We start from the raw sequence: 12965 nt of genomic DNA on the forward strand, positions 1-12965 counted from the left end.
ATCGCCCCTGCCGGCAGGAGTGGTGAGTCCCAGGGTTTTGTCGGGTTTTTTTTTCTTAAAGGGTTGGAGCTCTCCTGTGCAGGGCACCCATGTTGGGGCTGGGGAAGCGGGGGGGCAGTTCGGGGGCTCATGTAGAGCCCCCCATGCACTGTGGGGCAGTGGGGGGCAGCAGGGATCACACCCTGCCCAGCAGCACCTGCTGAGCCAGGGCTTTTTTCCGCCCCCAAGTGCGAGGAGCTGGGGCAGGTGAGGCGGCCATTGCTGGGCTGGGACAGGGGCAGGGGATGGGCCTGGCCTGATTCGGCTGCTGCCGAATCTCCGAATCAGATTCAGCTGAATCGAATCGGGACAGTGATTCAAATCACTGAATCGAATCAGTCCCCTCAATTGGCCGAATCCAAAGCAAATACTAGCTTCTTCACACAGGCCTACTTTGTAGCTGTGCAACAGTGTTGTTTGTGTACTTTTAGGAATAAGTTGGACAAGCACTTGTACCGGATGGTTTGGCAATGGCTGATCCTACCTTGAGCAGGGGGTTGGACTACTAGATGACCTTGTGAGGTCCCTTCCAGCCCTCCTTTTCTATGATGCTAAGCCTCTGGCTGTCCTGAGCTGGCTCTTGAGAGAAATTTCAGTCGCTTCCAAAGCATTTCAGTTTACCTGTAGAATATTTTCCTTTTGAGGTTTCGAGCTTTCCTGCTTTTGTAAGGTGCTGCCGTGATTGCCAGTGTTTCAATGCCAGATTCTGCCCCTCAGGAAACTTCCTCTCTTGCCTCCACGGAAAATGAGTCAGACACATGCAAACATTTTAAAGTCCCGCTTTCATTTTTTGCTGATCCAACCACATAGAAACAGAGCTAGGAGCCCACTGAGCTCTGTGTTCTTAATCAGGCCCATTGTTAACCCCGGGCAGTGAGGAGAGCTGCTCTGCTTGTCTCTCCAGCTTGATATTTCTGAGATGCTGCTGGGAGTGGTTTCAAATTGAAGTTATAGGCCTTCAATTTAGCTTTTGCTCTTGCCTGGATCCTCCATGAGGTGGCACCAGCCCCTTGCAGTCAGTAGATGAAGTTTCTGTGCCATTGGTTTTCCATTCCTGCGGTATTATTTTGCTCCCAAATGACCCAGCTGCAAAGTTTGATTCTGTGCTTTTTGGCACCTGCCTCCCTTCTAAATGTGGAGCAAGAACAGATTAAACCCAACAGGTGTGGCTTGAAGTGCTGGCTGCACCCAAAATCCCACGATGCTGGACTGCTAAAAGGCAGCTACCACCAGAACAGAGGATAGAAGAGTCTGCTACACGACACACTTTACTCCCGTCTCTACTCCCGTCTCCAGTTGCAGGAGAGCGATAGTTTTAGAATCAGAGAAAATGAGGGATGGAAGGGACCTCGGGCAGTCATCTAGTCCAAACCCCTGCTCAAAGCAGGACCAGCCCCAACTAGATCATCCCAGCCAAAGCTTTGTCTAGCTGGGTCTTAAAAACCTCCAAGGATGGAGCTTCCACCACCTCTCTAGGTAACCTGTTCCAGTGCTTTACTACCCTCCTCATGAGAAAATCCTTCCTAATATCTAACCTAAACTTCCCTTGCTGCCTTGAGACTGTTGTTCTGTCATCTGCCACCACTGAGAACAGTCCAGCTCCATCCTCTTTTGAACCCTGCTGCAGGTAATTGAAGGCTGCTATTAAGTCTCCTCTCAGTCTCCTCTTCACTAGACTAAATAAGCCCAATTCCCCCAGTCTTTCCTCAGAAGTCATGCACCCCAGACCCCAAACCATTTTTGTCGCCCTCCGGTGGACTTTCTCCAATTTGTCCACATCCTTTCTGTAATGGGGGGGCCCAGAACTGGACACAGGACTCCAGATGTGGCCTCACCAGTGCTGAATAGAGGGAAATAATCACTTCCCTTGACCTACTGGCAACACACCTACCAACGCAGCCCAGTATGCTGTTAGCCTTCTTGGCAACAAGGGCACATTGCTGGCTCATATTCAGCTTATTGTCAGCTGTAACCCCCAGGTCCTTTTCTGCAGAGCTGCTGCCCAGACAGTTAGCCCCCAGCCTATACTGGTGCGTGGGATTGTTCCTCCTAAGTGCAGGACTTGGCACTTGTCCTTGTTGAACCTCATGAGATTCCTCATGGCCCATTCCTCCAATGTCTCTAGGTCACTCTGAATCCTAGCCCTACCCTCCAGCGTTTTGCTAAGAATACTCCTTTTTTGTATATGCCACAACCCTGTGCAGGCCAGGCTGGTCCTACTAGTGCTTTAAAATTGTGTAGTATGCTCCGTGTATCCAGAGCTGATGGGTTGCAGTAAAGGCACAGGCCGGGAGACCTGGTTTTTATTCCTGCCTCTTCTGCTATAGGTGGTTTTGGGGTCTGTTTTTCAGTTCATGGCCTTAGATTTTCTGTGCATTGGTTTACTTGTGAGCGAAAAGGAAGAATGTACCATGGGTTGATTTGATTATATGCATAGAATGCTTTTAGATTGGGGAGATATCTGCAAAATGCTGATGGGGCAGGTTTACCTTAAGATGCTGATAGACTCCTAGGAGAGGCACAAAAAGCATGTAAACTGGTTCCAAAGGGTTGCATTCAGGGGGAATTATGTGCCGAATGTTCATTGTCTCTTCCCTCAATATCACTAGTAGTCTATCTGCATCTGAGTAAAGCTATCCAAAGTGACTTAGGAGCATACCCCCAATGGGACAGTGGTTCCTAAGTCACTTGGACACTTGGGAGAATTTCACCCACCCTGATGACAGGCATTTACTATTTCTGAGTTTTCTTCTCATTGTGGCTGACCTGTTTCTGTAGCTACAGCAAGTCATCGCCCTTTTGGTATCCAGGATGTTATGTGGCATATTCACCCCAGTAACCTCCTTTTTCTACCAACAGAGGAGAATCAGTATGTTGAAAGCTGAAAAGGGGCCAGAAGAGAGGGAGCTAATTACCAGCAGCCCCAACATGGAAACCAACAACAACTCGCCTTCCAGCACAGAGAAAACTCATGGGCCTGAGCTGAGTCTGGCCGAGGTGAACCAGAGCAGCGGAAATTCCCTAGATTGCCCAGTCGATGCTCGTGTGAGGGACCACACTAATAACCGGATCGGTGAGGCCAATGGGTTTATTGAAAATGGGGGGAGCAGAATACAAGTCTGGCACAAGCTGGATTCCCCCACAAAGTTAGATGCGAATCCCATAAACCCGTGTGTGCCTAAGTGCGGGGATTGTATTGCACAGCCTGCCAAGCTGTCATTAAGATGACATTACTCTTCCTACTTTTACTTGTCTGCCAGCTCCACTGTCCTGACCCAAATATACCCCAGTTGCAGATCCAGCCTTTCCAGTAAATGTGGAAGAGATAAGTCTCTGCTGGACCCTGCTGTAAGCCACAGGGACACCAGTGCCTTGGCGTTGGCTGTTGTGAGGCAGTCAGGCAGTGGAGCAGTCTTTTCATTTCTAAGCGTGCATGCAGCGAGGAAGGCTCTGTGCTAGTCGTCAGTCTCCTTTTAAAGGCTTGGGTTTGAGAAGTGGGCAAAAAGGCTATGGCCACCAGAGATCAGGCCTATGTTACTGGAAGGGACCAGTGACCATGTGACACTAGTCCAAAAGGAATATTTCAGGGGGCCCTTCTTTATTGCCCCTGTCCCATGCTGTGCTCAGGTCTAAATGAACAGAGCCTTAGAAACATCCCCAGACTCTTCATAATTACTGCAGTGCCTTTCAAAGGGCATCCCTACCCCAGTGTAACCAGTTATCCGAGGGGAGAGTGAAGCTAAATGGGCCTGAACAATATACCTCTGCACTTCGGGGCATATCAGCTCAGGGACTCTGAAGGAACCTGCTGGGGTCAGCAACAGATATGACAGCAAACACTACTCAGTACTAATGCCCTTGTGCTTCTTTATTTAGAGAAAATTTACATCATGAAAGCAGACACAGTGATTGTGGGCTCCATCTCGGAAGTGTCCGGAGGCAAGAACTGTGCCGTTCGAGGGTATGACAGTGATGCTGAGGCCCAAGAAAACCCAGTGGAAATGGATGGGGCAATGCACTATCCAGAGCAGGAGACAGAATCATTCCCAGGAAACGATGTCATGATTCCCGTGGAGGAGGAAGGGAAAGAATTCCATCACCCCACCACTGCCACCGAGAAGTGATGCCCTCCTGCCACCACTGCTGACAAGTGATGATTCCTGAAGTGTAAAGCTGTAGAGATGCCCACTGTGCCGGCGACTGAGAGCTCGCTGGAGAGTTGTGGCTGCATTATTGTCTCCAATACTGTAGGTTGTGAAAGGATTTTTTGTACGAGGCCTCAGAGAATCTATTTCATCCCCAAAATGAGGCATGCATTCAAAGGAAGAAGAACTTGCACTGCTTATCATATCAGATGTTTCTCCGTCCTCCTCCCTCTTTTTGCATCCCACTAGAGATGGACCTGAACCAAAACTGCACGTACAAAAAACCCAGAATTCTACCCTAACTTCATGGCTTCCCGTCTCGTTTCACAGTGGGATAGAATAAAACCCCAAATACTGACCAAACTCCTTGGCTGTGAAATGTCAGGTCAGACTCCAGGGGCTGAAATTGGGAAGTTGTTTCTGAATCCCATATCTGAAGCTGTGTTGTTCCCACATTAAGGTTGCCAACTGCTGGCATGTGTTTATTGCATTGTTCAGAGTTTTTCAGGAACTAGCTCTACTCCTGGATGGATAGGATAAAAATCTCAGGTTTATCAGCATAAAAAGTCTCTAAGCCTCCTAGTTCTAGAAAAAAAAGCTTGAAAAACTTTTTCCAGTATGTGCCTTGGAGGATCAGAAACTAGAAGGGAGAAGAAGCGAATACAGAATTTGCTTGTGACTATTAAGCCAGTTCTATGGATCTTGCCCCTCTGGGACTTGGCCATACTGATGCCTTATGATCTTTTCCCAGGAAAAGACTGAGAGGCTGAACATGAGGTTCTGGACTTTTGTTTCCATGTGGAGTCTCTATGAAAGGGGCCTTCCAGTGTATAGGAATGGGGTCCTGCAAGGAACACAAAGGGAATATGCTGATTTTCCAAAGGAAACAAAGACTTTGAGAAAAGGGGGCCTTGATTGTTCCCTAGAACATTATCCATGTCTGATTGTTCAAGGAGAATTGCTGGTACCATCCTGGTAGCACTAGTTTATTTGCATGCTACTGGTCCACACTGTGTTGTGGAAATTGCTGCCATAACCAATTAGACGGGATGCCTGCATGCAGCTCGCGTGGTTTGAATACCAAGTGCCATGTTGGTGGTGGCACTTGAGCACACAACTTTGGGAAATGAGTGCCTTGGCTGCCTGTGCCTTGTCTCTAGTGGGTTATGGAATAGAGAAAATCCCACACAATTTACTGATCCATTTTGATGCACTGGTTGGGGGAGTAGTTAGCTGATTGAACGATTTCACAATGATTACACACTTAATTTATACAACTCAATTTTATTTTAAAACTCTTTGCTACGTATAGAACACTGCTTAGCTTTAAGAAACACCACAAACATTAAAAACACAATAATTACATATATCAGAAACAATGCTCCGAATGCACTTCCTTCCCAAACAATGCTATAAGAATTAGTGTTACTAAAACAACTACAATTACAACTAAAAGTTAAATTTGAATCAATACTGTTATTTTTCATAATATACTTACAATCCTAGAATTCCGAGAAGCCAAATACCAAAATATAGTTTCATTCCTCAGTAGTACGATTTAATGGGTTGGCCTCAGTAGTACGGTTCAATAGGCTGGCCTCAGCAATACGATTCAATGAGCTGGGCTCACCAGTGATAGGACTACGTCCCCTTCCTTCAGTCCCTTTCAGGTGCTCCGCGGCTTCAGCGTGAACTAAGAGATTCGTGTTCACGGAGAGGTTGGATTAGGTGATCAATCTAATCCGAGCTTACACTTGCGATTCTTCCTTCGTTGTTCTGCAAGTGAAGTCACCTCCAAATTGGGACAGTAAGTTACAGGTTTTTATTGAGTGAGCTGCCGTCAGTGGGCTCCTCCTACTCAACTTATCATAACTCCCAAATTTGGGCTCGGATCTTACTCAACAGAAATTACCTTTGTTGAGCATTTTAAATTATTCTTGGGGAGACTTCCATATCACTGTAAATACTCTTTTCTTAGCAATTTGGTTAAAAGGCCTTAGGCTTTGATGTCTCGGAATTCAGGATATTTGCTTTCTTTGTAAAAGACTTCTAAAGATACAATTTAAATTAAGGCTTTAAGTGAAGTCAGGACATTTTGCACGTAGCTCCGAAACAATGAGCTAGATAAGGAGATAAATCCTATCTTCTTCCTGAAACTGGCTAATGGGCAACCTTTACAAACATTCAAACTATTTCACTCAATATGACATGCCTCCATCGTCAAAGAGGGAACCCCAGGATCATTACCTGCTCCTCAGGGCTGTGCTGAGTGGCATGCGGTGACAGCACCTATCTTGGTGCCTTCTGTCTGAGATTCTCAGGGCACTTCCCAAACCATAGTGAAGCTTCCAATGTTTACAAGGGCAGCACAGACCTATATACCACTTCTATAGTGGTAGAAAACAGGCATGGAGAGACCCAACTGAGGACAGAATATAGTGGGGCAAGCAAGAGACTCCCTGGCCTGTGCTGTCCCCGCTTGTGCCTCTAATCCCCTGGGGAAGTGGCTGTGGGCTGAGTGGGAGTGCCCCCATGGCTTCCTCTGTGACTCCTCCTTTCATCTCTGTGAAAGTTGTCTATACTGTACAATGCTTGGTTTAGAGTGTTGCTGCTGTTGCAGCCCCCTCCGAACGAGCCAGGAGAGCAGATAACACACCCCTTTTCTGTGTACATTACCTGTTATGCTTGCTGTTTTCATTGACAAGCTAATCACCCCCTAAAGCCAAGGAAAAGGAGTCCTAATCTTCATTTTATCTTCGTTCTCTTCACTGCCTGAGCAGGCCAGGAGGTAAAGAAGGAAGGAACAGAAATGACTTATTTTACTAAAAGGGTTCCAAAATTATTCTGCAGCAGAAGCTTGGCCCACCAGACACTGCCCAGAATCCACAGTTCCAGGAGGAAGTGAGACAAAGGGCAAGCGCCATATACTTCCACCATTCATGCTGCATTGTTCGCCAGGTTTCCGAAAAGACTCCCAAGCAAAAAGAAGCTTCTCTCTGTTGGGTAGATGCTGGCCTGCCATGTGTACAGCAGTTCTCATGGCAGTAAACTTGCCAAAGGGCTCGTTGTGATAAAGGACTCGCATATTCTTGCCCAGTACAGACAGTCACCTTGTTAACAGAACAGCTCTAATGGAATGGCATGAAGCACTCGCCTGCTATACAAACTGTTTGCTGTTTGTGGTGACCATTTAGATAACCTTTGCTATTAAAAAATATGCATATTGCCCTGTCAGCAAACTCTTTCTTTCTCAAAGTAGCAGTGGATGGAATATCGTGTGATTCACCCTGAAATGATACAAATGCCAAAGAATCAGATCAATAAAAGGAAAAATCAGTGTCTTCCCTGGCACAAGGATACAGCAGTTACCCAGCAGCGAAATACTGAACCCTCACTTAAGATAAGGCTGTTTTCCCCATAGAGCCAGAGTGTGGGAGATTTCATGTGAGCATAGTGTAACAGTGATGTCAGGAGACTCTGGGGCAGAAGGTAAGGAAATCTGCTTCTACAGGTAGCACAAAACTAGGAACATCGGGCAGAGACCTCACTTCAGCCCTGCTCTCTTCCCCTGCCAATGTGCTCCACTGTCTTCTCTGACTCTGAAAAAGGTCTGTGTAAGGCAGCCAGGAAGCTGGAGGGTGGTTTTTTTCATACCAGACATCATTATAATCTCCCTTTTATATTTGGCTGGACTGATCACAGTAACAGGCCCCTTGTGACTTCAGAGTAGGTGCTGAGGACAAAAAGGATGATGCTCCCCCCTCACCTGCTCCCTCCAGGCTTTTGCCACTTTTGGTCCTCATTAGGGTAATGTGAGAGGAAAAAGGCCACAGGAGTGCATGACAGTCTGGACACCGGCTTCATTGGGCCTTGGTTCAGGCCCAGAACAACCTCAATTAATTCCCTCTCAGAAACCTTCCTTAACATGATAGATGGGGTTTCCTGATATTCCCCTTGAGAGAACTGCTCCTGGTATGTTTGGCTCACCATGCACACTATGCATTTGCAATGGTAATGGGGAAGTAAATGTCTAGTCCCTAGTGGACATATCTTCATTTCATTAAGGTTCAAATCCCCTGGTGGGGAAAAGAAGCAGTACTCCATCAGAGTTGTACCCATGTAGAGTTTGGCCCTGTCCCTTTAGGCACTCTTCTAAGCTGTCCGGTTTTAGCAGAGTGCAGGGGGACTTGGAAACTGAGTGATCATTTTCATCAGATCCTGGCTTCTGATGTTGGTTCCCTTCTCTTCCCACTCGATTGGTACCCAGAACTTCCTCCTTCCTGTCCTGACTGTCTGTAGCTCCGAGTCTACCCCAGAGTTCCTTTTACATTCAGAAAGATGGATCTGTGATGATTGGTTTAGTAAGCAGAAGCCTCACTTTGAGCTTTCATAACCTCACCTGGGACAGATTTACAGTTTGGGCCAATAAGTGTCTTCAGACATTCAGTGATCACTCCTGTGAATTGTTATAAAAGCATAGTCACAGCAAATGGTTATAAGAAAACAAAGCACAAATGCACTGCAAAAATCCATAAAAGGTAAAGGAAAGAGATCAAAGCCAAGATAATATCTTCTGATCCTTTTGTGCCTTGGCTCAACCTGTAGTAATTTCGTTGTTAAATAAGGCAATAAGTCAGATCACTTTCCCAAAACAGTTCTTATCTGGGGCAAAGTGAATGTTTCTCAAGGAAAACCATGTTGCAACTTTGGACTCTGGTTGAGAAGTTGGTTCCTATCTGTGTACAATCTCCTCACCGGCAGAGAAAATGGGTTGATAGGGAGACACAGGATGCTTCCTCCTCCTCTTTCCCATTTACAATAGGTGGCAAAAAGCAGGACTTAATCCAGGTAACTAAGTATGTGAGTACAGGAGTTTAAAATGTGCTTACTGCAAACACTGGTAACAGCAAAGCCCATCTGTCCTACTGTCACCTACAGAAAGTGAGCACCAAGGAAACTAATTCAGACTAAGAGGTAAAGAAATACGTGCAAACAATCAAATGATCATGGTGGCAGATCCTCTCCTTGAGAAAATTTAAGGTCTGTACAACCACAGTAATACTTGCTGCTACAGCACATTTAATTAAAAAATCATTTACCAAATGATGATAACTGGTTGAAAATGCCCTTTGCTTTGTTTTGTTTTTTTCGTTTTTCTTTTTTTTGTTCTTTTGGTTGGGCGGGATTTGTATGAAATTTAGAGGGAGAGGATTTTGTAAAAAAAGGAAGCCTCAAATGATATGAACAATGTCTGTGAAAACGTTGGTGGGATTTGGGTTTATTCAGCAATTCTTTAGTCTTTTATTTAGGTGGCCAAATATGAACTTAAAGAGGCCTACCTTATCATAGAATCATAGAAGTCGGGTCGGAAGGGACCTTGCAGATCTTCCAAGTCCGACCCCCTGCCTGGGCAGGAGGAAAACTGGGCTCAAATGATCCCAGCCAGGTAGGCATCAAGCCACTTCTTAAAGACCCCCAGGGTAGGAGCCAGCACCACTTCCCTTGGAAGTTGGTTCCAGATCCTAGCCGCCCTGACTGTGAAGTTTAAATTAAATTAAATTAAATTAAATTAAATTAATTTAATTTAAACCTTCATGTTTGAAAACACTAAGCATATTATTACATTTTAAAGAAAGAAAACAGACAAGTTATATAACTTGTTCAGGGGCCTATGCAGGCTTTAGGAGCTCTATCTAATCATGAGCCCCCATCAGATGAGTTAACTATATACCTAAGTCCCTCTAATAATATAGTAGGCCTTGTAGCCCCAGAACATCCAACCATTTCATGGGTATGAGTTATTTTTCAGTTCAGCATGTGAGCTCTAGTGATAGATTTCACTGTTAAGCCAATGCCATCCCTATATTCAAGAGCTAATTTAATACTGTGACTGATAGTTATATTTATATCATTTGAATTATCACGAGACAGTGAGTACCACAGACCAGTCATGCATTGTCTAAAATAATTTTCTTTTATCAGCTTTGAAATCCAAATACACCTGCTGAAACCATGGGATTTGACCTTTGCAAGGGTAGTCTTCAAATGTGCACGCTTCACATCACTGTATCTAATGAAGGGCTCCTAGATACATCTATATTTAGGCATCTAAATAAGGTCTCCTCTCTGCAAAGATGGATGACTTCAGTGGCATATGCAATGGGACTTTTCATTTTTAAAATATAAGCACTTGTCTCATTGTTTGTGTGATCAGGGGCCCAATGCAACCTGATTTGCAGAGATGCTGAAGCTCTTATTGACCTCAGTGAAACTTGGGAGTTTTCAATAGCTCTGAAAATAGATCAGATAAATCGGTTTGATTCCTGGGGGGGAAGGAGGGGTTAGAAAGTGTTGGCCTCTGTTTTCCAAGCAAATTTATACTTCATGTGCAAAGAAAGATCCTATTATGAGGATTTGAGAACGGGAATCTTCCAAGGACTGATGAACAAGATCCCCCCACCCCCCACCCCTCTCCTGCCCCCATATTTTAAGCTAAAAAAAAATGAGAACAGAGGGTTATGGAAAAATACAATTCCATTTTGTTACTGATGGAATAGGTTTAACAGCCAGGTTCTTAGCTCTCATCTACTACAGGCCATTCAATTGTTGTAGGGACCCACTGTCAGTACTCCCTCTCCAGTAGTTTCTGGGGATCCCCATCTCCAGGAGAACTGGCATCAAATTTTGTGCAGCCCAGCACATGGGTTCTGGGCAGCTGTCCAGTAGATGAGGGAAATGCATACATCATGCTGACACTTGGGCAAGGAGCATTTTAAGCATTAATGCCCAGGTCTTCAGTAGGCAGACAAGGTTCTTTGGGTGAATCTGATATTTTTTATTAGACCAACTTAATATAATAAAAGATATCAGATTCACCCAAAGAACCTTGTCTGCCTATGTCCTTAGACCAACACGGCTACAGCCTACACCCCTGTAAGATGTCTTCAGTAGGCTCTTTTGAGCTATGCATTGGCTGTCTCTGCTGTAGATTGTTCCACTTTGGGCCACTCCATGTCAAAGCAGGAGGAACATGCATGAGAGAGAAGCTGCCTTTTGAAAGTATAGGACCTCCTAGCTTAGTGTCTTGTTTTCAGTACCAAATGCCCTGGGCTCTGGTCTCCATCCCCTGTTCCTGGGTGCGGTGTACATGGCACATGAATCCACTACACACTGCCTCCCAGAGCATGTGTTCCACAGACAGCAGGAGACTTTCTTGCTTATCCCGAGAGCAAATAGCAATTTATGGCATGCATTAAACAACACTTTGCTTCATGCTGTTCTTAAAATCCTGAGATGGCCAGAGCTGAGACTCTCTGAAGTGGCTTAAAAAAAAAATTCCTACCGAATCTTCCTTTCTGACACCGAAGGGAAGAAGTGTATCGTGCAGGTTTTCATCTCAATGTGGTTTCCTTTCTTCGGTGCACAGCTAGAAGGCTGATATTTCACAGAGGTCTATTCATTTGCCTGAATGTCTTGTGGAAGGAGAGCTGAAGAGCAACTCTGGCTACTCAGCCCTGTCCACTATCCTGTCAGTCCTGAACCTTCCCATGGTGCTCAATCTCCATCTCCCAGCTGAGAGGCGAGGCAAGCTCTCTCTGAGCAAGCAAAGCCACTAGCAGATCCAGACTTGCGAAAAGGCGGGTGCAGATGGTGAGGTCCATCATCACATTTTTCTCAAACTAGAAGTTTTACTTGTACACTAGGGCCTAGGGACATATTATTCAGTTTAAGATTGAAGCAAAAACAAATATAACTTCACTGGAATGAGTTAAAAACAATCTGCAGGGCTGTGAAATAGGAGCTTCATTACCAGGAGCAACTAACAGACAGCAGAATTGCAGAACGAAGGCTAGCTTGACTGGTGGAGCATCAAGACCACTAAATAGAGGAGAGGGTTTAGAAGTATTTAGAAGGGATCAGGTAAATTATAATGAGCCATGAAGTCAATTGACTCCCTCAGCGCGGCCTGACTAGAAATGCTGCCGCCACTGCTAGGCAATTTGTTTCAAACTTTGAGTGGAGGAGGAATCGAGGGGGAGGGGGAGGTGCAAGCAGGGCCTTCCCTAGGGGGGCATGAATGGGGGCAACTACCCCAAGCGCTGTGCTTTGGGGGGCCCCGCGGAGCCAAGTGGCTTCATGCCTGCCTGCTCGCCTCCCCCCCACCGCCACTGCACCCTGCTACGGCCGTCTCTGGGTGCAAGCGCACCCCCTTGGATCCTCCCCTGTGCAAAGCAACCATGGCCGTAGTGGATTCCTTCCGAGCATTTGGAGAATGACAAGTTTCACAGTGCCGGGGGAAATAGGATCTAAAAATGTATGTACCTGGAACTTAGTGCCACTTACGCATCCACTTTTAGACAGCTAAATAGCATTTAGATGTCTCTCCAGGTGAAACAGGAATTGAGCCTGTGACTCTCTCTCTCTCTCTCTCTCTCTCTCTCTCTCGACTGTTTTTCTAAAAAGGAAAATATCACTGTCCCCGTTCTGGCGTTTGCTCCCGTTTGTATTTGGCTTGCATGACTTTGTGGTCAATGATTTCTGCTCTCTCCGAGTGTGGCTGCTTGGCAGGGCTGTTGGGAATGAACACGTGCCCTCGTTTCCTGCTCTCTGCACAAACCCGATGCCTGTGGCCGTAGGGAGGGGATGCCAGCTCCGCTGGGCTGCTGCGGCGGCGGCCGGGTGGCCTGTCTGAATCCTTCTCTGGCTGCGGACTTTCCAAGCAAGCACACCCTGGGGGCTCGGGAAAGGGCAAGCCTCACCCAGGGGGCGCTTGGGCCGGCT

General features: G+C 46.1%; 1 protein-coding gene across 2 annotated transcripts in view; it reads left to right on the forward strand.

Moving 5' to 3' along the window:
* The window catches only part of TNFRSF8 (TNF receptor superfamily member 8), a 23583-nt gene extending 18185 nt beyond the window's left edge, over positions 1–5398 (forward strand). For both annotated transcript variants that reach the window (XM_025212399.1, XM_006016241.3), the window contains exons 10-11: positions 2899–3112; positions 3916–5398. In XM_025212399.1, coding sequence (XP_025068184.1) covers positions 2899–3112; positions 3916–4163 — 462 coding nt within the window. In that variant the 3' untranslated portion in view covers positions 4164–5398. The remainder of the gene's footprint in view (positions 1–2898; positions 3113–3915) is intronic.
* The last annotated feature ends 7567 nt before the right edge of the window (positions 5399–12965 follow it).

The sequence above is a fragment of the Alligator sinensis genome, unplaced genomic scaffold (assembly GCF_000455745.1).
Source record: "Alligator sinensis unplaced genomic scaffold, ASM45574v1 scaffold366_1, whole genome shotgun sequence".
NCBI classification, from domain to species: Eukaryota; Metazoa; Chordata; order Crocodylia; family Alligatoridae; genus Alligator; species Alligator sinensis.